At 49.7% G+C, this 22,282-nt stretch overlaps 3 protein-coding genes across 10 annotated transcripts in view; 1 reads left to right on the top strand and 2 right to left on the bottom strand.

The window, feature by feature from the left end:
- Il4i1 (interleukin 4 induced 1) overlaps positions 1 to 18,836 on the bottom strand; it is a 25,510-nt gene extending 6,674 nt beyond the window's left edge. For 2 of the 4 annotated variants that reach the window (XM_039094028.2, XM_006229191.5), the window contains exons 1-3: positions 18,290 to 18,426; positions 1,666 to 1,734; positions 3 to 153 (exon numbers count right to left, since the gene is read on the bottom strand). Coding sequence is in view for 3 of the 4 variants with exons in the window: in XM_006229191.5 (XP_006229253.1) it covers positions 3 to 39 (37 nt within the window). In the remaining variant the exon portion in view is untranslated. Of the gene's footprint in view, positions 1 to 2; positions 154 to 1,665; positions 1,735 to 2,800; positions 2,920 to 18,289; positions 18,427 to 18,704 lie in introns of those variants that run through there. The other 2 variants (XM_063278177.1, XM_039094026.2) reach the window with 2 other exon arrangements.
- On the bottom strand, positions 2,984 to 18,844 carry Nup62 (nucleoporin 62). 3 transcript variants are annotated; one of them, XM_006229150.5, is made up of 2 exons: positions 18,705 to 18,844; positions 2,984 to 5,296 (listed from the first exon to the last, which is right to left on the bottom strand). In XM_006229150.5, exon 2 carries the CDS (start codon positions 5,218 to 5,220, stop codon positions 3,643 to 3,645), a length of 1,578 nt encoding a protein of 525 aa, XP_006229212.1. In that variant the 5' UTR covers positions 5,221 to 5,296; positions 18,705 to 18,844; the 3' UTR covers positions 2,984 to 3,642. The 3 variants fall into 3 exon arrangements, with proteins under 3 accessions (XP_006229212.1, XP_006229213.1, NP_075586.1); XM_006229151.5 differs by lacking the exon at positions 18,705 to 18,844 and adding an exon at positions 15,186 to 16,627; NM_023098.2 differs by lacking the exon at positions 18,705 to 18,844 and adding an exon at positions 18,290 to 18,348 and having other exon boundaries at positions 2,986 to 5,296.
- Positions 16,765 to 22,282, top strand: Atf5 (activating transcription factor 5). 3 transcript variants are annotated; one of them, XM_006228980.4, is made up of 3 exons: positions 16,765 to 18,371; positions 19,482 to 19,775; positions 21,028 to 22,282. In XM_006228980.4, the coding sequence occupies exons 2-3, from the start codon at positions 19,598 to 19,600 to the stop codon at positions 21,693 to 21,695; spliced, it is 846 nt and encodes a 281-aa protein (XP_006229042.1). In that variant the 5' UTR covers positions 16,765 to 18,371; positions 19,482 to 19,597; the 3' UTR covers positions 21,696 to 22,282. The 3 variants fall into 3 exon arrangements, with proteins under 3 accessions (XP_006229042.1, XP_017444334.1, NP_758839.3); XM_017588845.3 differs by lacking the exon at positions 16,765 to 18,371 and adding an exon at positions 19,140 to 19,277; NM_172336.4 differs by lacking the exon at positions 16,765 to 18,371 and having other exon boundaries at positions 19,581 to 19,775; positions 21,028 to 21,862.

Below are 22,282 nucleotides of genomic sequence, written 5' to 3'. Positions count from 1 at the left end.
ACTGCATGCTGGTCTTTGGGGGGCTCTCCTGGCGCCCATGGCCTTCTGGTCAGCCTGGAACTGAAGTCATCCTCTAGCGCAGGCAGAACCAGGATGAATAGAGATAACTTTCTCCTACTTCCTACTGCCTTGTTAGGCCAGAGAAGCCAGGTCCTGATAGGAAGAGCAGTTGGAGGCTGTGGCAGAATGCTTATATATATAAAAATTGAGACACTCACTCTGTAGCCTAGGCTGTCCTCAAAATTGAGGCCATCCTTCTGCCCTTGCCTCTTAAAACTATGGCTAACAGGTATGCCACCATGCCCCTTGCTCACCCTGTCATCTCTAGTCATGGGACTATTTTGAATCTCATCCCAGACTCACTATTTTTGTAGGATGTTTTTCTGGATGGTCCCTTAATGACAGGAATTGTCACTTTCCCTGTGAATACTTGAGGATTCATAGCCCAGCCAGCAGTCTGTTTTACAATGTATGAGGATATGGCTGTGCTCAAAAAGTTTTACTGACAAACAGAAGGTAGGCCACAGGCAGCCAACTTCCACCCTCTCAGAAAGGTACTTCCCAGCACTTGGAGGCAGTGGCAAGCAGACCTCTGAGTTCAAGGCTAGCCCGGTTTACATAGAGTTTCCAGACCAGTGAGGGTCTCAAAAAATATGGAGAGAGGGGAGGCAAGCATCACATAGATGACTTCAAGGCTAGGGATATAGTTCAGTTGGCAGTGTTTGTCTAGCATACACAAAACTTGGGTTCCATTCCCAGCATCATATAAACCAGATGTGGTGGTGCAGTACTATGATGCCAGCACTCGGCTGGAAGCCTCATTTCAAAATAAAAAGGACTTACAACTAAATCTTACTGATGACTATTTGAAACCTTCCCTTCTGTGGGATCACATTTTTGGGAGTGCCTCTCCTTTGGAAGCTAACTTTTGCCAGACCCTTAAATCAGATCAGTAACTGCCCAGAGACCTTTTAAAACTGTCCTCAGCCTCTTCAAATCTAACTGGTCCTTAAAGATAACAAAGTAACCAATCTTTCTATATAGACTTGCTCTCCCCACCCAATCAGTTGTTAAGCAAATTTAGCTACATGTTGTTCTCTATAAGGCATGTCTGGGTTTGATTCTGACTCAAAACCTTAAAACATCCCATAAACACTAGAAACAACTTGTGCATAGATTGGTCACATCTGTGTGCAGTTTTCAAGTGCTGTTCTGTGACATTCCTTAGAAAACTTTTAGAGACCTCTGTAAAAAAATACAAAGTACCAGTGGCCGAGTGGTGGCGGTACTAGCCTTTAATCCCAGCACTCAGGAGGCTGAAGTAGGTGGGTCTCTGTTCTACATAGACCAAATCTCAAAAAACAAAATATATCCTTCATCTCTACCCCTTACCATGTTTTCTGTGCTACTCAATATAGAGCAAAGCTCTTTGCTAGGCAGAAAACTGGGAAAGACAGAGAAGTGGAATTTGAACTTGAGCTCCCTCTTAAGTCTTTTCCATTCCTTAAAGTGACATGGACACAACTTCCTACTTATTTGACATTTTACGCCACTTTTTCCTCTTCTTGACTTTCACACTAGGCCAGGCTAGTTCCACCATGCTGGGTCAGTCTAGCCCTTGGCTATCTAAGGGAGAGGTGTGGAATAGGCTCCCCGAGCAGTCACCTGTGCTGTCTTCATGGTGATTTAATGATGAGACCGGTCAGCAAGGCAGGACATCTGCCTGTGTTCTTCCTGGAGAAGGAAACTGCAATTGTAGTGTAACTGGACAACAGTGCCAGCACAGTGCCACTAGCATTGCCATCCTGGGTACCCCTCCCCAATACCCCAGCAGAGATGTAGTCTTGCTTTCTTCAAACTGGGGCAGATATCAGGGCATAATTTCAATGTTTCACACTACAAGGCTGCTAGGATGTAGTAGTGCAGTTAACAGTGTACACTTGACATGCATGCAGCCCCTCCCCGAAAATGGAAAAACTTAGCTTTACATCCAATGTACAATGCCCAGTGAGTACACATTAACACGCAAACCGTCTTTATTGTTTGAGCCCACCAATGACAGACACATGTGTAAGACACATCTTAAGAGAAACTGAGGCCTAAGCATCGTAGCCAACTGGGAACCAGGCCATGAAGTGCAGGGTCGGGTTGCAGTGGTCTTGCCCATCATGTGAATGCTTGGCTAAGGCAGGAAATTCACACCAATTCAAGGACTTGGGCTACGGTGGTGGTGGTGGTGGGGGGCGGACTCTGTTTTAAACTAACAAAATGTTACACATCACAGAAAGGCCACTGGGGTCCTCAGGACTTGTGTCCCCCAGTTCACTGGCCCTGCCTCTATGTGGCTGTATAGCAATGTAGCTGAAGATGACCTGGAACTCAAGTGCTGGGGTTACAAGTGCTCACAACGCCAGGCACTTTTTACTGAGATTTTACGACTGCTTACATGTGTATCTCTGCACTATGTGCAGACAGTGCCTAAGAAGCCCAGAAGGGGACACCAGATAACCTGGGACTGGGATTATAGGGTGGTTGTAAGCTACCACGTGGGTGCTGTGAATCAAACCAGGGTCCTTGAAAGAGCAGCTAACCAGTGCTCTTACCCGCCGAGCTACTTACCTCTCTATACCCTCACCCCACCCCCAGCTTTCTCTTGTGCTTCAAAGCCCAACAAGACCCAAGAAAATAATTAGTGGCTCTACTGCTGGTCCAGTGGAAATCCCTTCTCAGTGTTCCCCATTTCCTACTGCTGATGACATCACAATGACACCTGTATCTATTAGGGTAATGGATGACTTACCACTTATGCACACTGGTAGACAGGACTTTCTTCTTGTACCTGCAGCCTGCCCACCCCATGAAGGTAGAGACTAGACTCTGTGGCTCACTCAGCCAGCGCTTCCAACCTGGTGGCACAGGAAGAGTATCACACCAGCAGTGTCCTGCCAAATCTTGGACCCACTACACACACATTCACAGCAAGTCTGATTTCACAATGTTTTCTTTATTTAGAAAAGCAATGTTTTGATCAGGGACCATAGAGGCTACAGTAGAGTGTGGAGAAATAAAATAGACCAGACATAACTGCCAGCCTTCAACACTATGAATCTAAGGTTTGACACTGGGACATTCAGAAGCAAATCCGCAGCCACTCTGTTCTCAAAGAACTATCAGCAGTCAGTCCCTGCCACAGAAGCTCACAAGAGAGGGGTGAGAGGGGTAGCCAGTGCAAACCGGTGTTAAGCTCAGTCTCCCTTGGTGACTCTGCTTTGTGCAGCACAGGCTCTGGAGGACATGGGTTAGATGGGAGTTAGAGAAGCAGGGAAGCACAGAAGCCATGTCTCCATTCCAGGTGAGTTTCTTGGCCAACATCTCTGGAGCATGCCATCCCACTGTCACAGTTGTATTGGAGTGGCTAAAGGATGAGTTTGCCCTTGTTCTTTAAATGCTGGCCTAGAGTTCAGTGACCTTCACACCTGTCTCCAGAGCACACAGGTTATTACATCCATGACATCATGCCTTCGCAAACCACTTCTGATAACAGGGAACCAAACCAAAGAGCATTTTTCTCAACAATACAACCACCCCAAAGCCAGCAGCCCTACAACAAAAGAGGTACCCCCACCCCCAACTCATGTATGGCTAGTCAAAGGCAATGCGCAGGCTGCGTTCCTGTTCCTTGCGCCGGCTCTCACACACACGGCTGGCCTCCTCCACCCTCCTCTGCAGCAGGGCAGAGCTCTGGTCCACCCACTGAAGGGAGTCCATGTGTGCATTGAGGATCTTGCAGATCTGCTGCAGTGGGTCACTGGTGTCTGCAGGGCCACCAGCCATGTTCAGGTGCTCAATAATGTCCTTGAGGTCCTGGGCCATGCGCTTGAGCTGAGCATCGATGTTCTCAGCCAGCTTGTAGGTCTTCTCACGCTCCTCATCAGCATGCTGAAGGTAGATGGTGCCACTTTGCTCCTTCACTGACTCCTCTAACGGGCTCAGAAGGTCTTCCAGCTCCTTCTGCTGTGACAGGATAAAGTCCAGCTCCTGGTCCAGACGCTTCTGATCCAGCTTCACCTTTTCCACCTCTCGGTGCAGGCTGGTGATCTTCTCCCCATTCTCAATCAGTGTGCGGTCCCAGGCATTGACCTGCGTGGCCTGCTGCAGGAAGTGCCGCTCCTGGTCCTCCAGCTCCAGACTCCACTTGTTGATCAGGCTTTCCAGCTGCGCGTAGGTCATTGCTGGACCCGTCGTAGTCCCAACTGCTGTGCTGGAGGCAGGCAGAGCAGTAGCTGCCACGCTGCTGGGGCCAGCTGGCACCAGGGGTTTCAGGCTTAAGGCAAAGCCAGTGGTCGTGGTGGAGGAGGAGGTGGAGGCAGTAGTAGTGGTGGTGGTAGTAGTAGTGGTGGTGCTGGTGGTGGAGGCACCAGGAGCTGCTCCAGGGGCCTTGAGGCTGAAGCCCAAAGTCCCAGCAGTAGGAGTGGCTGCAGTTGTCGCTGGAGCTGAGAGGGAAAGCACTGTAGTACTGGATGAGGCAGGAGCAGCAGCTATTGAAGCAAACAGTGTAGACCCTGCACTGGTGGTGGCAGCAGTGGGTGTAGCAGCAGCTGGCTGTGTTGCTCCTGCCGTAGTTGTCGCCAGAGTGGCTGGAGTGAAGGGAGAGCCAGACAGTGCTGTGGGCTGGGCCAAACTACCCACAGAGCCAATGTTGAAGCCGGAGGCTCCAGGCTGGGATGCACTGCCACTGGTGAATGAGAATCCCGTGGTGCCGGTGGACGGAGCAGAGGTGGTAGAAGAGCCAAAGACAAAGCCAGTGGGGGCTGTCCCCTGGCTGGAGGTGCTGGCACCTGAGATGGCATTGGTAAGAGTACTGCTGCCAAGCCCAAAGCTGCCAGTGTTGGCTGTGGCTGGTGTGGCGGCTGTGCTACTTAGGCTGAGCTTTGGGGTGCTGATCCCCAGGGAGAAGCCTGTTCCCCCAGAAGCAGGTGTTGTTCCAAAGTTGAATCCTGGGGTCTGTGTGGTTGAGGTCTGTGTGGCAAGTGAGAAGAGGCTGGTGGAAGGGGTGGTCGCAGCTGGCTGGGAGGGAGTCCCAAAATTAAACCCTCCGGTGCCGGTGCCAGAAGCAGAGAAGGAAAAGCCAGTGGCGGGTGTGGTGGTCGCAGTCTTTGCGGTCCCAAATGTAAAGCCGCCAGCAGGAGCCCCGGTGCCTCCAAAGTTAAACCCACTCATGGCTGTGGAATTTCCAGGTGGCAGTTACTTCGACTCTGGGGCAAATCCGTCAGCGTCTGCAACCTTGGGAAGATGTCTAGAGCAGAGGAAGTGACATGGTCAGATGGCAGTTTGGGACAGGCAAGCTCAGTGGTGTGGAGGGTAGTGGGCTGGATGCAGAGCTGGCAGCACCCCTGCTCTTTCCTTTGCTAACATGACCAACTCCAGTAAACCAATGGGAGTTGAGTGCTCCTGGGCAGGCGCAGCTCCCACTACCAAGGAGGAAGTCTGAGGCAGTTCACAAGAAGGCACTCTAGTGAGTTGGAACCAGGACACAAGGGTGGGTATGAGAGCCCAGTGCTTAGGGATAAGTGGAGACCCAGGTCAGCTAATCAGATGTTACTTGGGGTTTTCCTCTAGGTGGAAACCAGTAGTGGTTGGGAGGGACAAGGGGAAAAGAGACCAAGCACTCCATAAGCCAAGAGCAGCCACAGTCCATCCCATGCAAAAGCACTAGACTCTCAAAGTTTTGACTTACGCCGCTCCAGGCAGAGTCATCCAGGTACATCCATATACAAAGCTTATATGGCGATGATGATGACAGGGAACATTGCATCATCTTCCCAGGGCAATTCCCCCCACACTGGTGTGGGACAATGAGACCAAGATGCAAAGTTGGATAGCCCACATAGTACCATAGACACATATTCCATGTTGAATGGGAATATATCAGAATGTACCCTTCAGAGCAGTATGACTTCTACTTGGACCTCTCAAAGTGATGGGGGAGGCTACACTGCCAAAAGGCTTATTCCACAGTGAAGAAGCAATGCTGGTGAGTTTCCTCATTGTTTATACCCTTGTGTGTGAGCAGGTAGCCCTCGTGTCCTTTTTAGTTATTATCTACATCATCTTTTGAGATGGAGTCATTTACTGGGACCTGTAACTCACCTATTAGGCTGGACAGGCTGGCTGACCAGAAAGCCCCAGGAACCCACCTATTCCGCCTCTCCTGCATCAAGATTATGGTGTTGGCTACTATGTTCAGCTTTTTCATGTGGCTGCTAGGAACTCCATGCTTGTGTGGTAAGCACTTTATTGACTAAGCTATCTCCCTAGCCACTGACATTGAACCTTGTAATCTTTTTTGTACAAATCTTTCAAATGTAGATATCACAGGCACAGTTGTCACACTCTCTTATGTTTGCTGCTCTAAGGCCCCAAGTCTGTGACAACTAGAAGAATAAAATACAGAGGTGGAGTGCAGCAGATGTGAGTGACCCTGCTCTTCAATATTAACAAGAACATTTAGCCTCTTTGAGCCCTGCCCCTGCCCCAGCAGAGGGTGCTTGCTGACGCGAGGACATGATTGTCCTTTGACATTTTCAGGGTAAGAATGTGGCTTGCAGGGTAACTAACACCAATACCAGCTGTGAATTTCCCAAGAAGACCAGGATGTGGCTAACCTCTGGTTTACTACGAATTTATTAGTTGCCCGCCCCCATGAGTCATTGGGCTGTGACAAGAACCACATCAGTAGTCAAGAGGCTTCTGGGCAGCAGATCCTGTCCCACTGGCACCAAAGATATCCTGGGAAAGACGAGTCTGTGTGGACAATACAAAGAGGGCTGACGGGTCTTACTTAGAAGGAGCAAAGTCAGATTCCATTTTCCTTTGCTGAAGGCAGTCAAAGCTGGCTCTGACCTCTGGCCTTGCCTTTCTTACTTGTGTGGTCTAGAGGCTCACAGCACCTGCTTCCCAATGTCCTCTATAAAGAATCCACAAGGTCCCAACCAAGAAGCCAAGTGTCTGGTGTCCACCCTCTTCCCAAACTGTGCCTGCCTCTTCAGACCTGTTTTCTCTGGCCACCTCCTTTCTGTGATCTAGAAATGTCAACCTTACGAGGAACTTTCTCGGAAAGTTATTTCACTCTCAGAAGGTCACAGAAGATCCACTGAGGTCCTGGTCCGCACTCAGACAACTCAGGCATGACAGAGACTTCTACAAAGGTGCGCATGTACCTGAACTGGGTGAGGTATAGCTGCTTAATAATCTAATCAGCTATATTCACACCTCAATTCTTAGTACTCAGTGGAGAACTTCTGCTATTAATAAATTACAGCTGCGAATTCTAAAAATTACTTAAAAAAAAAAAAAAAAAGTCAAGTACCAAGAGATGTTGTGATACCCATTGTTGAAAGTCACCAGCTCAGACTACAGTGCCAGGACCTGTGGCAGTGCAGCTATAGTGCAGCCAGCCAAGATGGAGAGGGAAGGAGAGTCTGGAAATAATAATTTAGTTCTGCCCAACACTGAGAAAACTATGGTCTTAGTTACTGGCAACAGTCACACCATGCCAACAACTCAGACTTAAAAAAAAAAAAAAAGTTCCCATCATGTAGCCTAGAACCCACTATGGACACGAGCTCAGAAGCCTACCTGCCTATACCTCTGCTTATCCAGTGTACACTCTGGGGGCTCTGGCTCAGACTCTGCTGAAGCAGCTACAGGGGACTGACAAGTAGGGAGCTAAATGCAGAGAAAGCTGGAAGAAAGGGGCTGGGAGGAAGGCTGGGTGATGAACCAGGGCAGAAGTTTTAACTGAACTCTGGGACAGAGATAAGCACAAGGTCGGGTCTGACCCAGTAAATGAGTGATGATTCCCTAAGCCCAGGAGCTCTTCAGCTGCAGGCGACCTTAGCTATAGCCTTCCCATCTTTACCACAGGAGGCTCCCAGAAGAGCTCAGGGGTCAGAAAACAGTAACCGGTTTGCAACATGGCCCGTGGGCTAGACAGCCACACTAAGGCCACAGGAGTCCCCCAGGCTGCTGTGTTCTCCTTAGCCTTCTTCCCAGTTCCACAATGTCCTTCCATCCATCTCTTGGTTAGTTTTCTGAGCCAGGCTGCCCATCTTGCTCCTGACTCCTGAGTGCTGAGATTTCTGATGTGAGAGTCTTGATGGCAGTAGGTCCTTCCCAATCATCCATGTGTCCTGATCACAGCCAGCCTGCCAATACCTCAGCACTCTGCCACCACTGGCCTGCCCAAGTCCACAGATTATTTTTTCACACTGAACACCACGCTGAGCTAAAGATGGCTACCAGGCAGAGAATTAGCAAGTGGCAGAGTGCAAACTCCACCTATACATCCACCCACATAAAAGCTGAGCACTTGCTGTGGTAGCACTGCTGTGCTCAGTAAAGCAACAGATATAACGAGCATATTTTAGGAGAGTGGGAAAAAACAAGGAAAGGTGTGCCTTATGAGGCTAAAGGGCTTGACAGATGTAAAATGAGCTCAAGATGGAGATGGCTGTGGATGATCCACCTGAGCCCAAGGCCATTACATAGGTCCCTCAGTAGAGTGAGGATGCAGAAGAGAGCACAAGCCAGAAAGCTGAATTACAATGGTGTCAACCTATCTGTGCTAGTTGAAAACCCCCCATATGTGCTGGTCAGTGAGCAATTAAGAGAAATATGGGCAGAGGCCATGTATAGAACAGAGCTCATTTAACAAGGAAGGCCAATGTGTAGACTGGTAACTATCATATTACAAGATAGCACCAGAGTACCACTACTTAGACAGCATCAAAGAGGGGATGTAACCCCTTCAAGGCAACACAGCAAAGAACTCCCCAAGCCTGGTGGAGAAGAAGCCAAAGGCATTCTTACTCCAGGTCCCTATCACCCCCCCCCCTTTTTTTTTACAGTGCTCAATCTATCCCTGAGGCCCAAAAGGAGAACACAAAAATGTTCCTGTCTGTTGCCTGGCACAGAACCAGCATGGCACAAGGACAAGAAACAGACCCCATTGCCCATCTCAAACCCAGCTCTCCTAGCCCTGGTATCTGTGAGTCTTACCTCAGATTCTTCCTCTAGCTAGGAAAACAACCTTGTCCCTGGTATGCAGCCAATGGCCACCAGGTGGTGCTGTGACAATGCAGAATCAGGGAAGGACTGGGTATCAGCCAGCTCTGAGGGAACTTTCTGGTGTGAGGTAGTTAATAGTTTTTAAGAACCCCAACAAGATGAACATGGTGGCACATGCTTGCAATTGTAGCACTTACAGGGTGGACCAGGAGTTTCAAGGACTGTCAGCTACACAATGAACTTGAGACCAGCCTGGCTATATGATCTGTCTTTAATTAGGGCACTTGCTCTTCTGCTTTTGTGAGTAGGCTTAAAACCAAAAGTTTTGACTTGTTGAGACAAAATGAAAATCTGTAGAAAAAAGACCACTGGAGAGGCAAGAGGAAGAGAAGGCAGAGGGAGGAAGAGGGAGAACCTGACTCCTAGGGAGCTCAGCCACATCCCCACAATGTGCCACAGCAGCTTCTCTGATGTAGCCCCCGGGGAAGAATCCAGCTCCACACTTTCTCCAGTGCAAAGCAAACAGGGCTGGTTTGAATTCTGGAAATGAAGGAGGAGAGTCAGCACTCCCTTTGTTCTGTCACTCCCTAGCAACAGGCACATAGTTGTCACCATATTTCTTTCCCCCATGTGTCAAAGGAAAGAAAAAAGCCAAGAGAATCCAAAGGTCAATTGTGTATTAAATAATTAAATTCAGGCTGCATGTTCCTCCCTACCTGCCCCAATGTTCTGGGTTCCCGAATGAAAGACATACATAGCCTTTATATTTTGATATATATGCCTTAATCAGCTCAATGGCTAGGCCACTTCCTAACCCTCACATAGCTAATCGACCCTCCCACCCCCACCCCCACCAGTAACCCAGGCAACGATTTGTCTCAAGTAATAATAATAAGAGGAAGACACTGTTTGAAGCGGGCACAGTCTCTCCCTGGGTAGAGGAAGGGCCTGAGGCTTTCAAAGGCACTGACTAAATCCTGTCCCCATGTGTCTGATGACTATATCTGCAGGTTCTCAGCTTTCTCCCTCCTTCCTTCAGTGGCAAACATTCTTTACCTCAGAAATCAGTCTACAGTTAATTAGCACTTACACCCTTTCTTAGCCCCCAAGGCCTCCACCAGCTCAGGTGACAAACAGACACCACCTGCGGAAACCTAACTAGCTCATCTTCAACCAAGAGCCCACAGCAGAGAAGGGTAAAGAAAGGGTTTTTGGGCTAGAGTCCTGCAGCGAGCTAGGACGATGAACTTGGTACAACATCCATCTAGCTCTCCAGTAGGGTTCTAAGATGTACCTTTTTGTTTGAGACCGAATATCGCTACATGACACATAGTGGCTCAAGGTAAAGTCACAGGCTTTGTCTAGTGGCTGCTACTAGTTTGAAATAAATTTCTCTCTTGCAGTGAAAAATTCTTTCTTCTATGCCCAACCCCATTTTTTGTCTTGAGATAGAGAAAACTATCTCAAAAAGGAAAGGACCACAGGGCAGACGCAAGAGTTAAGAGTGTCAGAGGGCTTGGGGTTTGGTTCTTGGCACCCACAACAGATGGTCCACAACTTCCTTTAACTACAGTTCCAGAGTTGCCCCCTGTCCTCCTGGGGCACAGCAACACATGGTGCACATAACCTCACAAATGTTCACACACACAGAAACAAAGGAAGAACAAGTCCCATAGTGCTCTAAGTAGCTTTTTGTAGTAATGCACACTGCCGGCACACACTTCCCCTAAGGACACACTGCAATTCTTCCTTCTGTGTGTATCACATTGTTCCTGTATGGCCCTTCTAGCTTGTTTCTCACTCCAGATGCTGTTATAGCCCACAGTTGAAATACATTTTATCCATTCATGATGTCTACATTCAGGAAATACATTATATCCCCTCCACCAGGTTTGGGAAGCCAGTTGTTTCCAGATGCATTTGGAGGAGGCTACTGACTGGTTAGATAGCACAGGCTAGCCCCTAAAGGCCAGCAACTGCTCTCTTCTGCTTTATCTGGGTCTCAGATATACACTAGAGGAGGTGCCAGAACTTCCACATCCACTATATTAAAAACTTAATAAAAACGAGCTGCCGTTCTGCACCCACCTCAGGAAGCAGAGCATTCCCATGTGGCCAACAAAAATAGCAAGGCACAGGCTTAGCCTACAATACCCAATGTTAAACATGATAAACATAGACTTGATCCACCAAGTCTATGTCTCTTGTAACCCAAGTACTTCAGACCTCAGATGCCACCCAGTTGGCAAGGTTTTTCCCAGCAAAATAAACCAACTCCTCAGCTAATCATCTTTTGGTGCCAACAGAGGCAGACACAAGTGAGCTACACAGGAAAATACACCAGACAATGTCAAGCTCTGCTTATGATAGTACCAGAGTCCCAGGAGGTAGTGTCAGGCTTCCCCAAGAGATTGTTAGGGAAGGGTCCAGGGGAGCTACTAGAGGGTCCCACTGTTAAGGACATATGGAGAAGCTACCTACTCAGAGTGGAAAGGGGTGGTGGTCTTAGGTCACAATATCATTTTAGGAAAGGACTGCTCCTTGGGGAGGCTCATCGCCACCAGTCTCTTGAAAATCCAAGTTGGACCACAAAGAGACTCCATTGCACAACCATTAGGGTGGCCAGAGGAGAGATGAATTGGTGCTGTAGGGTGTGGCAGCCACTTTGCAAACCTGGAAGTGCCTTGAAGTAAGTTTCTTTCAGTGAAGTACCCAGGCCTCAGTACAACACAAACTTGCCTCACACGTGTACCCCAGCCCAGAACAGTAACACTGGCCCAAACAGGGTAAAAACAGCCTAACCAAAGACCATCAGTTCATCAAAACCAATGAAGGGACAAACAAACTTGACACATCTATTCATGGAATGTTAAGTCACCCTAAGGAAGAGTAAGGAAGTCTGTCTTAGTGATATACACATGTAATTCTAGCACTTAGAGGAGGCTGACGCAAGAGGATTGATAAAAGTCTGAGGCCAGCTTACGTTATACAGCAAGACCCTGTTTCAAAATCAGTGAGCAAAGCAGGATAGATAGATCAGAAGTTAAAGAGCACTGGCTGCTCTTCCAGAAGTCCTGAGTTCAAGTCTCACCAACCACATGGTGGCTTGTAACCATTTATAATATGATCTGGTGTCCTCTTCTGGCCTTTAGGCCTATATGCAGGGAGAATACTGTATACACAAGAAACCAATCTTAAAAAAAAAAAATTTAAAGAGGGGTGTTATCCCCTTGGAGACGGGGGGCGGGGGGGAGGAATAGGATAAAAAACTGTGGGAGGGTGAAAAACCAAAAACAAACAAACAAACAAAAAACACAAAAACAAAAACAGAAGCAGCACATCACCATACAGCTCTGTACAAGTACCAAGAACAAAAACCAGTGAGACCATTGCTGGGCAGACCAGGCCGGGTTTGAAATGCTCTGCTCTTCTGATTGAATACCAGGAGGCACCACAATGTCCAGAGATTCTTGCCTCTGTACTTTCTGGACCCTTCTCTCAGCTTCAAGGGAGGGCAAGGCTCACCCAGACTGTATGGAATAGTTTCTCTAGGGAACAGAGGTGAAAACAGGCTGTCGCCCCTCTTCCTTCCCACAGTTCTGGAAGAACCAAGTGCCTTTCATACCAAGAGGACCCTATCACTGAATTAAGTCACACCCTCAGCCTCTTTAAAATTTTTATTTTTGACCCAGAGTTTCAAAGTTGTCAGAGTCTCAAAATTAAGTCACTCCAGCTGGCAGTGAATTTCTAATCCTTGTCTCCATCTCCAAGCACCAGGATTACAATTACAAGCTTGTGCCACCAGGTTAGGTACCTTTATCCCCCTGCTTGCTTATCTCCCAGCAAATGAGGTGGAACCTTGCAATCATCATCCCATTGAAGCCAGGAGAGCTCCAGTAGCTGCCTGCTGAACCTCTCCCTACAAGGCATTCTCTCCCCCTTTCTACCCCATCCACCAGATGAAGACACCTCTACTCTCCCAATCCTAGTCTCAGATGACATCCCTAATCATTTCCATGTCCTGCTTAGGTGTCACAATCAAATACAACTTAGCAAGGAACAGAGAGCATCTCCTGTGACCAACTGCTGTGGATGTACCCCTGCTGAGCTGCAGCCAGAGAGAATACAGACTCCAAACCACCCACATTAAAGCTCCAAGGGGCCAGACACAAAGTGTTGGGTGTATGAGAATTATGGCTTCCTTAAAACCAAACAAACAAACAACCCTACAGAAACACCATAAAAATGTTTTCATTTTAATTCCAGGTGTTAGGATATGGGAGACTGTCCATAGCAGCTATGATTTGGCCTCATGCTCTAGCAGGGGCTTGATTTTGACAGCTGCAGATAGTTTCTGTGACTGCATGTTTAAAATTTTAGGGACTTTTCAGAGGGTACATAAATGCTAGGGCTCCTAGAGGTGTGTTGTTGGTCTCAGTTTGTTAAGTAGTTGTACACAAAGAAGAAACAAGAAGTAGTTCAAACTTGAAACTTCAGACAAAATCTAGACTTCGCCTTCCCAGTCAACTCACAGCTGTCCAGCTCAATCTGCAATCCCTTTTAGGTGTGGGTGTGGGGTGCTCGGCAAGACCCCCGGCCCTCTGTAACAGCTCAATCCTCACGCCTGGGCCCTTTCACCACTAACCCTCCCCTACTTTCCCTGTATCCAGGCTAACAGCACATATCTCCTAGAGGACACGGAATTAGAGAAAAGATGTGGCAGGTTGGGTAATGGCTACCCAGATTCATCTATCAGTGCCTAGGGCCTGTGAACATTATCCCATGGCAAAGCATTCAATGTAGACAAGTTACACGAGGGCTCCTTCAAGACTCAATTACCCTGGATTATCTGTAAGAGCCCAATGCCCAAGCACAGGGCTTCTATAAGAAAAGCAGGAAGCTCAAAGAAAGAAGCCTCAAGCTGGACAGAGGTAGAGACACCTGAAGGGACACAAGGGGCCTCAAAAAGAAGCAGCCTCTAGATACTGGTATGGCTAGAAACCCAGTGCCTTGGGAACTTCAGAATTCTAATAAGGTGGCAAGTGTGTGCTGTCTGAACCTCTTAACCTGTCATAACAGCAAGAGGGAATGAACCAGTACAGGTGACACCCAAAATGTGGGAGCTGTTACAGAAGCATGAGGCCAACTCCGCTGTGATTAAGTTACAACGGTGACTTCTAAAGGTGAGGTTTTGTAAGGGAAGGACAGGGGCTCTAGAGAACTCTGAGCACCTGGCCACGTGGCACTGCCCTTTCCCCAGCTGAACTGGCCTTGGCCCTCCTGTCCTTGTTTGCCAGGACACCCACACCTCCAACCCCCCCCCCCGCCTTAATGACCCAATTTTACTTGTTCCCAAGCACAGTGTGGCAATTATGGTATCAAGTTTTCTGTCCTCACACAAGCAACCGATTCAGAAGTGCTGCTGCCCATGGGGGTGCGGTAGGGCTAGCACAGTGGTGGGGGCTGTATGATTCTGGGAAAGAACAAAGTCCCGACCTTGTCCTCTATGTACTGGAGAAGATAGTCAAGGGCACAGATATCCATCTGTTAGGTAGATCAGAATGCACAAGTATGATAGGACAGAAGAGAACCCATAGCAGATTCTGAGCTCCTAGAAGAGCTTTCCCTCCACACCTTTAGCTTATACCTGCAGCCAAGCATCACACTATGCTGATGACGACTCATCCCTCCCTGTACCAGGTGGGTCCTTTTACTTAGGAAAATGAGAGACACACAATGCCATGTGCACTCACATTGGGAAGACAACTAGCAAGTTGGTGCCCACCCCACCAGGATGTAAGCATGCAAACTCTCGCCTATAAATAGAACCTATAAAGCCCAATCCTTTTCCATCACATCCGGTTGTTTCCGCGATTGAGAAACCAGGGCTTGCTCCATCCAACAGTACAGGTGATAAGAAGTAATTGGGTGGATAAGAACAGAGATATATTGAAGTGTCACAATGAAACCTCTTTGCATACTAACCAAAACAATAACAGCTACAACAAAACCTAGTTAATAGTCCAGGTTAGAGGCCTCACAGAACCCTGGAAGTTAGGCAGGGTGGGAGTTCTGTTCTATTAAAGACACCTGTGGCCATGCATAATTCTTCTTACCCTTTCTAGGCCTCAGTCTTGTCTTCACAAGCAAGCTATGGGCCTTTGGAATGGTAGGCCCCTTCTAAGGACAAAGCCCCAGATTCGCTGTGTTCTGCCCAGGGGGCTCCTATCCAGGTCTTTGCTACCTAGGAGCTGTTGCCAGGTGCTCTGTGGTCCCCAGAGAATTCCCTTACCCCTTCCTACCCATCAGAGCCACGGCTGATGCAACTGCCTGCAACCAGCCGCCTCACTCCCTAGCTCAGGTCCCTCCGCACTGGAAAAGAGTTCCAAGCAGCTCCACCCTTGCTTCTGGCTCCCCAAAGAATTTGTTTGTTTTTTGAGAGTAAAGAAACTAGGCTGCCATTTGAGACTGGGTAAGGGTTATAGACAAAGAATAACACACATGTTGGACACATAGCATGGGCTGGGTACTGGCCAAAGCTCAGGGTGGCAGGCCTCCAAGGATGACCACCAAGCACAACTGAAATTAAGATGGGTTTAGGGGTGGGGGAAGCATCTGGGTGGGACCCCAGGACAGAAAAAGGTTGTGCAGCCTTGGCTGTGACGGAAGCACCACAGGGAAGAGACTATGAGCTGGTACCCACTCTGCACTGTCTTTGAAACCTATCTCATTCCAAAAGTTTACTTTAAAATACTAAATTCAAGGAAAGGAGGACCATAGGCATTGCAACATGGCATACTGTTTCAAAAATAAAAAAGGGCACCTGTGGGGCCCAGGGATGCAGCTCAGGTGGTAGAATGCCTGTCTAGCATGCAATGCATGAAGCCATGGGTCCATTCCACTTCTGTATTAGTGGCAGCCTTTATGCATCAGTATCTAGTCTAAACAGACTCCACACAGAATTAATGCAGCCCATAGCTGGTAAGCTAGGGCTGGAGTCTGAACACATCACATCTCATGGTTACCTGTACTGGCAGCAGATACGAGTGCCCACTCCAGGCTGGAGAGATGTCTCAGCGCTTAAGAACACTGACCCGGGTTGGGGATTTGGCTCAGTGGTAAAGCACTTGCCTAGCAAGCGCAAGGCCCTGGGTTTGGTCCCCAGCTCCGAAAAAAAGAAAAAAGGGGTGGTGGTGGTGGTTGGGGATTTAGCCCAGTGGTAGAGTGCTTGCCTAGCAAGCGTAAGGCCCTGGGTTCGGTCCCCAGCTCTGGGAAAAAAAAAAAAAAAAAAAAAAAACACTGACCCATCCAAAGGTCCTGAGTTCAATTCCCAGCAACCACATGGTGGCTCACAACCATCTGTAATGGGATCTGATACCCTCTTCTGGTGTGTCTGAAGACAGCTACAGTGTACTCATACATAAATCTTTTAAGAGAGCCCACTCCAAGAGTAAAATTGCCAAGGACTTCCTGCTTGTAACTTTCAAAATCAGTTTTCCTCACCTGCTCCAATCTTTTTTCTTTTACAGTACCAGGAATAGAAACCAGGTCCTGGAAAGCAGCACTCTAGCCAATACTCTGCCACCAATCCCCCACCCCCAGCCCAGTATAATTGTTTTTTTAAATCAGGGTCTTTGTAAGTTCCCTAGAAGGCTAAGAACTCACTTTCTAGTCCAGGCAAGCCATGAACTTTTTTTTTTTAAATCACACTCCTAGTCAGCATTCAGACCTGTCACCACACGTGGTGATGGTGAAGGCCAGAGGACAACCGTCTGTCTATAGAGTTGCTTTTGGGTTCTGGGGATGGAACTCAAGAGGGTTGGGTTTAGAGATTACCACCTGAACTATCTCAAAGCAGCTCAGGCCCTGACCTTGACTTCCAATACTCCCGCCTTGGCCTCTTAAGTAGGTAAGATACCAGGCCTGGCCTTTGAGCTTTTTCTTTTTAAAAACACACTGAGGCCAGCCAGTATGACCTTGAATTCATGATTCCTTCTGCTTCCATCTTCCAAATGCTGGGAATATAGACAACTACCAAGCACCGTCCATGTGGTGCTGGGTGCTAAGGTTCTTGTGTGCAACAGGCAAGCACTCTTGAGTTCCATCTCCACCCATTCAGTCTCTCAGCTGCTACAAATATGATAGGCTGACTGGCTTCCACATGGAATGACGGCTATACTCGAACACGGGGCGGAAAACCGCCCCATCATCCTGGGGGACAGACAGGATCAAGAAACAATTTATCTAGTGGGGTCAGCAAGAGAGCAAGGACTGCAAGGAAGTCAGAGCAAGGGGCAAAACCTAAGAGGGTGGCATGATGAGCACAGCATGTAGCAAGTAGGGATGGCTGGAAACAGAAACCTTGGAGGTGGGACACACAGAATGATCATATGGATATGTTGGCTGGCTAAGAATCGGGGGTAGGGAGATAAAAAGGGGTGAAATCAGGCCCCCTCCCAGGGGTGGGGGCTTAATCTAAAAGAAAATAAAACGATTTTAGTAGTAGATGAAATGACTCAGTGGAGAAAGGCTGCCAAACAATCTGACCTGAGTTCCATCCCTGGGACCCTACTATATAGTAGGAGAACCAACTCCTGCTAGCTCTTCTTTGACCACCACATACATACACAATAAACGTTAAAACAAACAAGAAGGTTTAAGAGTCCTGATTAGGACTCCGTGGCCTACTTTCCATAGCTGGTATATTTGTGCGTATATCTATAAACAGCGACATCTCGCTGTTGCTCCCTTGAACTCGTCTATGAAGCCTAAGCTAGCTTGAACTCGCCATTCCGCGATGAGCTTAACCCACGAGGTCTCTCGGAGCGACATCGGTTTTAGGGACTGGTGGCAAATTTGTGAAGCAGGGATAGATAACGGGATGAGCTGGTTACGGGTGTAAGAGAGATCGAATAGGATCCAACCGATACAGGAAACAGAGTCCGGGCCCCCAGCCTGAAGCAGTGAGTGAAGGGTCAGGGCGACATGGCGGGCCCGGGGTCGCCACCGCCCCGTCGGGGCCCCGCGAGGGCGGAGCGCGGAGGGATCCAGGCATCCCGCGCTGCGCCGCCCCCGGTATATTTGTTCCCAGGCCCCGGGGCCGCCTCATTTTCAACCCTCTCAGCAGTCTCCCTTAACGCTCCTGCCACGCCGCCTCCGCCCGTGCAATGGCTCTGTAGCCGCGATCTCGTCGTGTCCCCCGCCCCGTTTCCGCGCTCACCGCGACTTCACTCTCTGCTCACACCGACTCTTCAACTGAGGCCGCCGCCGCCGTTGCCTCCTCTCCTTTTCGCAGCCATGGAGTGAGTAACCGCTCGCCCCTCCCTCTCCAACCGCCTTTCCCGCCCTTTCACAGAGCTCGCGGGGCTTCACGGGTCAGCCTCGTGGGGAGGGGGTGGGGAAGACGATATGAGGAACCACGGTCGCGCAGGCGCAGAAGAGGGAAGTCGGTGGCCGGCGCATCCGCTGAGCAAGCGCACTAGGCTCCAGGCGTGGGGGAGGGTGTGCTTCCGCAGAGTCTGGGGGCTTTTAAGGTCGGTTCGCGCGCCATTGCGCCTGCGCACTAATTCACAGACCCTCTTCCTCCTTTCCCCTCAGAGGATACGAACCCACACTCTATTGCGCATGCGCATTACCTTATTCCCGGCCTGAACTACGGAGGGCGGCCGGTAATTGGCTAAACACACGCACTGGTCCCCCCAGGAGGGTAGTGGCGTAACAATGAATCCGGTCCAGGGTCTGAGCTTTCGTCTTGCGGCTTAGCGAGCAATCAGCGAGGAAGGGTGGAGTTCCTCGAGGCTCTGACACTGGTCCAACTTCCCTCCAATCAGGCACCTGCTGGGGCGGGGACTGGCTTAGATTGACAGGGAAGGCTAAAGAACACCTTTAAGAAAGACTTGGAGCTAGAACCAAGGGGCGGGGCCTCTAGGGACTTGCTAGTTGGGGGCGGGAACTGACTTGACAGACAGGAGTGTGGGCGGGGCTTCCCGTAGAATCTGTAGAAGTCACCTAAAACTTTTAAGGGAAGAGTGGGATTTGTGTGTGTAACACTGATGAAGGGCCCAAGGCATGGCAGAATTATTCTGGGAACCCCTGTGAACTCTAAAGGGCGTATAGTCTAAAGAAAATATTGATGCGGAAGGGGCACGGCTAGAAGAAAATAAAATTACCTTGGGATTGAATTTTTTTACGAAGAGCAATAAGATGAGGTAGGTAGGAGGGGCTGGAAGTAATTCCCCTGGGAGAACACTAGGTTTCTGTGTTGAGGGAGGAGATGGGGCTGGGGAGTTTCCAAAAGTTGCCTTGGGAATGTATGGAGCTCTGGAATTTGCAGAAAGAAGAAAAGTGTGGGTAGCTTGTGGGTCAAGCAGCTTTGACTCAACCCCACCCACGCCACCTTGTCTTCCTCACAGGCCCTCCACCTTCGCCTTGGTGCCTGTCTTCACCCAGCTGAACAATCTTCCACGCTGCCTCCCAGTTGTTGGTGCAGCCTCCATTGCCATCGCAGCCCTGCACCTGTGCCTCAGCCATGTCACTCCTGGCGACCCTGGGACTGGAGCTGGACAGGGCCCTGCTCCCAGCTAGCGGGCTGGGCTGGCTCGTAGACTATGGGAAACTCCCCCTGGCCCCTGCCCCCCTGGGCCCCTATGAGGTCCTTGGGGGTGCCCTGGAGGGCGGGCTTCCAGGGGGGGGAGAGCCCCTGGCAGGTAAGAAACAGGTGAAAAAGAGAGGTGGGTTAAGGTGGCGGGGTGTGGAAGGACAGAAAAGGAAGGATTTATTCATTCACAAGATCAGTACAGAGGGCCTGCAGTGTGCCCAGCCCTGTTCTTCATGTGCAAGGTGCAGAGCAAGGGATACCAAAGCTCGTGGAAGCATCAGGAGACAGAGGTGGGAAGCCAAAGCTTAGCTGAAAGGAAGACATGGTTGAGAAGTCAGCCTTCTCTAAGTAGACAACCTCTGGATTGAGGGCTAAGGGATGGGCAAAGGGAGCCATGATAAGTCCTGAGGGGAGCGCTATCTCAGAGATTCTGAGGCAGGCAGTCAACAGATGGTTGTCCTAGACTGTGCCTGGTGGCTTATGTCCATAACTTCCCCTGTTAGAGGCTTCTCATCCTCTTGAGCCCAGGCCAACCTAGGCAGCCTGGTAAGAACATAGTTGTCAAACATCTGAGAAACACAAAAGGAGAGCAAATAAAGATGGAGAGAGTCACGCCCACACACGCAAACACACAGAGGGGGGAGGGAGGAGAGAAAGTGTGTGAGTATAATCCCAGCACTCTGGGAGAGAGTCAGAAGTTTAAGGGTTGTCCTCAGCTACAGACTACAGAACAGGTCCAAGGCTATCCTAGTCTACACAAGACTCTGTCGACAATAGATAAGTAAACAAGTGAGGGAAAGAGAGGAGACACTAGTGTGGGGTGCAGTCGACCAACCTGGTCAAGGAGAAGGATTATAGAGATGGGAGCTGACCTTCGTCGGGTGGGCCATTAGTTGGGCGAGTGCTTCACTGAGTGGCTGACTGATTATTTCATCGGTTAGTTGGTCAATTAATCGGTTGGTTGACTGATTTGAATCATTGGTTGGCTTGTTCATTGATTGGCTAATGAGTTGATTAGTTTATTAGCAGGTGGCCTGGTGAACTGATTGGATGATTGGCTGGCTGTCTTGTTCATTGATTAATGATTTGTTGGGTGGTTGGCTGATGAACTAGGTATGATTGGCTGGCTGGCTGGCTGGTTGGTTAGTTCATTAGTTAGTGGCTTGATGGGTAAACTAGCTAGCTGGTTGGTTGATTGGTTGATTAGTTTCTTCCCTAACTCACTGGTTGCTGACAGGTCTATAGATTGGATGGTTGGCTGGCTGGTCACTTGTCACATTGAGTGAATGGGGCATGAATGAACACCAAGTGGATAAAGCACAGACCTTAGAGATTTTTATGTCCTCCCCCCACATCCTCAGGTGACGGCTTCTCTGATTGGATGACCGAGCGGGTGGACTTCACAGCCCTCCTTCCTCTGGAGGCCCCTCTGCCCCCAGGCACTCTCCCCCCACCCTCCCCTGCCCCCCCTGACCTGGAAGCCATGGCATCCCTACTCAAGAAGGAGCTAGAACAGATGGAAGACTTCTTCCTTGATGCCCCACTCCTTCCACCGCCCTCCCCACCTCCACCCCCACCCCCAGCACCCTCTCTGCCCCTGCCCTTACCCTTGCCCACCTTTGATCTCCCGCAGCCTCCTACCCTGGATACCCTGGACTTGCTAGCTGTTTACTGCCGCAGTGAGGCTGGGCCAGGGGATTCAGGCTTGACAACCCTGCCTGTCCCCCAGCAGCCTCCTCCTCTGGCCCCTCTGCCTTCACCCTCCCGACCAGCCCCCTATCCTAGTCCTGCCAGCACCCGAGGGGACCGCAAGCAAAAGAAGAGAGACCAGAATAAGTCAGCTGCTCTCAGGTACCGCCAGAGGAAGCGGGCAGAGGGCGAGGCCCTGGAGGGCGAGTGCCAAGGGCTAGAGGCGCGGAATCGGGAGCTGAGGGAGAGGGCAGAGTCAGTGGAACGGGAGATCCAGTATGTGAAGGATCTGCTAATTGAGGTGTATAAGGCACGAAGCCAGAGGACCCGCAGTGCCTAGGGTACAGGAGGAGGCAGTTCTGGTGTACCTGTGCCTCCAGCTTCACCCTGTCCCTCCATTTCACTTCCCTGTGCATCCGTGTCTAGGTCTCCCCTCTGCCTATCCCCATTATGGGTTATTTGGCATAGTCAGTTTCTGTACCCCTTCAGTGCAACTGAGAAACCAAGGCCCTCAGGGAATCAGAGGAGCCAGCCTGATCCCTGGTCTCTGGAGTCTTAAAACAAGTGTGTTTTTGCAGGTAGTCCTAGTTGGGTGTCGGGGGGAGGCTGCCAGGCCTGGCATGGACATTAGGCAGGAAGCCACTCTGGATGATTGTGCACATGAGAACCTAGTCAGGGAGGGAGGGTTTTAAGGAGAGGACTTAGAATACAAGTGAGAAGCCAGCCGAGGAAAGGGAACCAAGTCCTCAGAATAGAAGGCTATACTGGCCTAGGGACAGGAAGGGGTGGCTGTAGTTGGTAACTAGGGTGTCATTTTAGCTCTGTGAGAGAATCAGTGTTTTGTGAAGGTGTGGGGGAAGGGTTGCATCTGGTGGGGGCTGATCCTCCAGGGGTTGTGGGCTCAAATAAAATGCAGACTTTCCTGTG

This window comes from Rattus norvegicus, chromosome 1, assembly GCF_036323735.1.
Source record: "Rattus norvegicus strain BN/NHsdMcwi chromosome 1, GRCr8, whole genome shotgun sequence".
Classification (NCBI taxonomy): Eukaryota; Metazoa; Chordata; class Mammalia; order Rodentia; family Muridae; genus Rattus; species Rattus norvegicus.
Note: the sequence above shows the minus strand (reverse complement) of the source record. Positions and strands in the feature narration are given on the sequence as shown.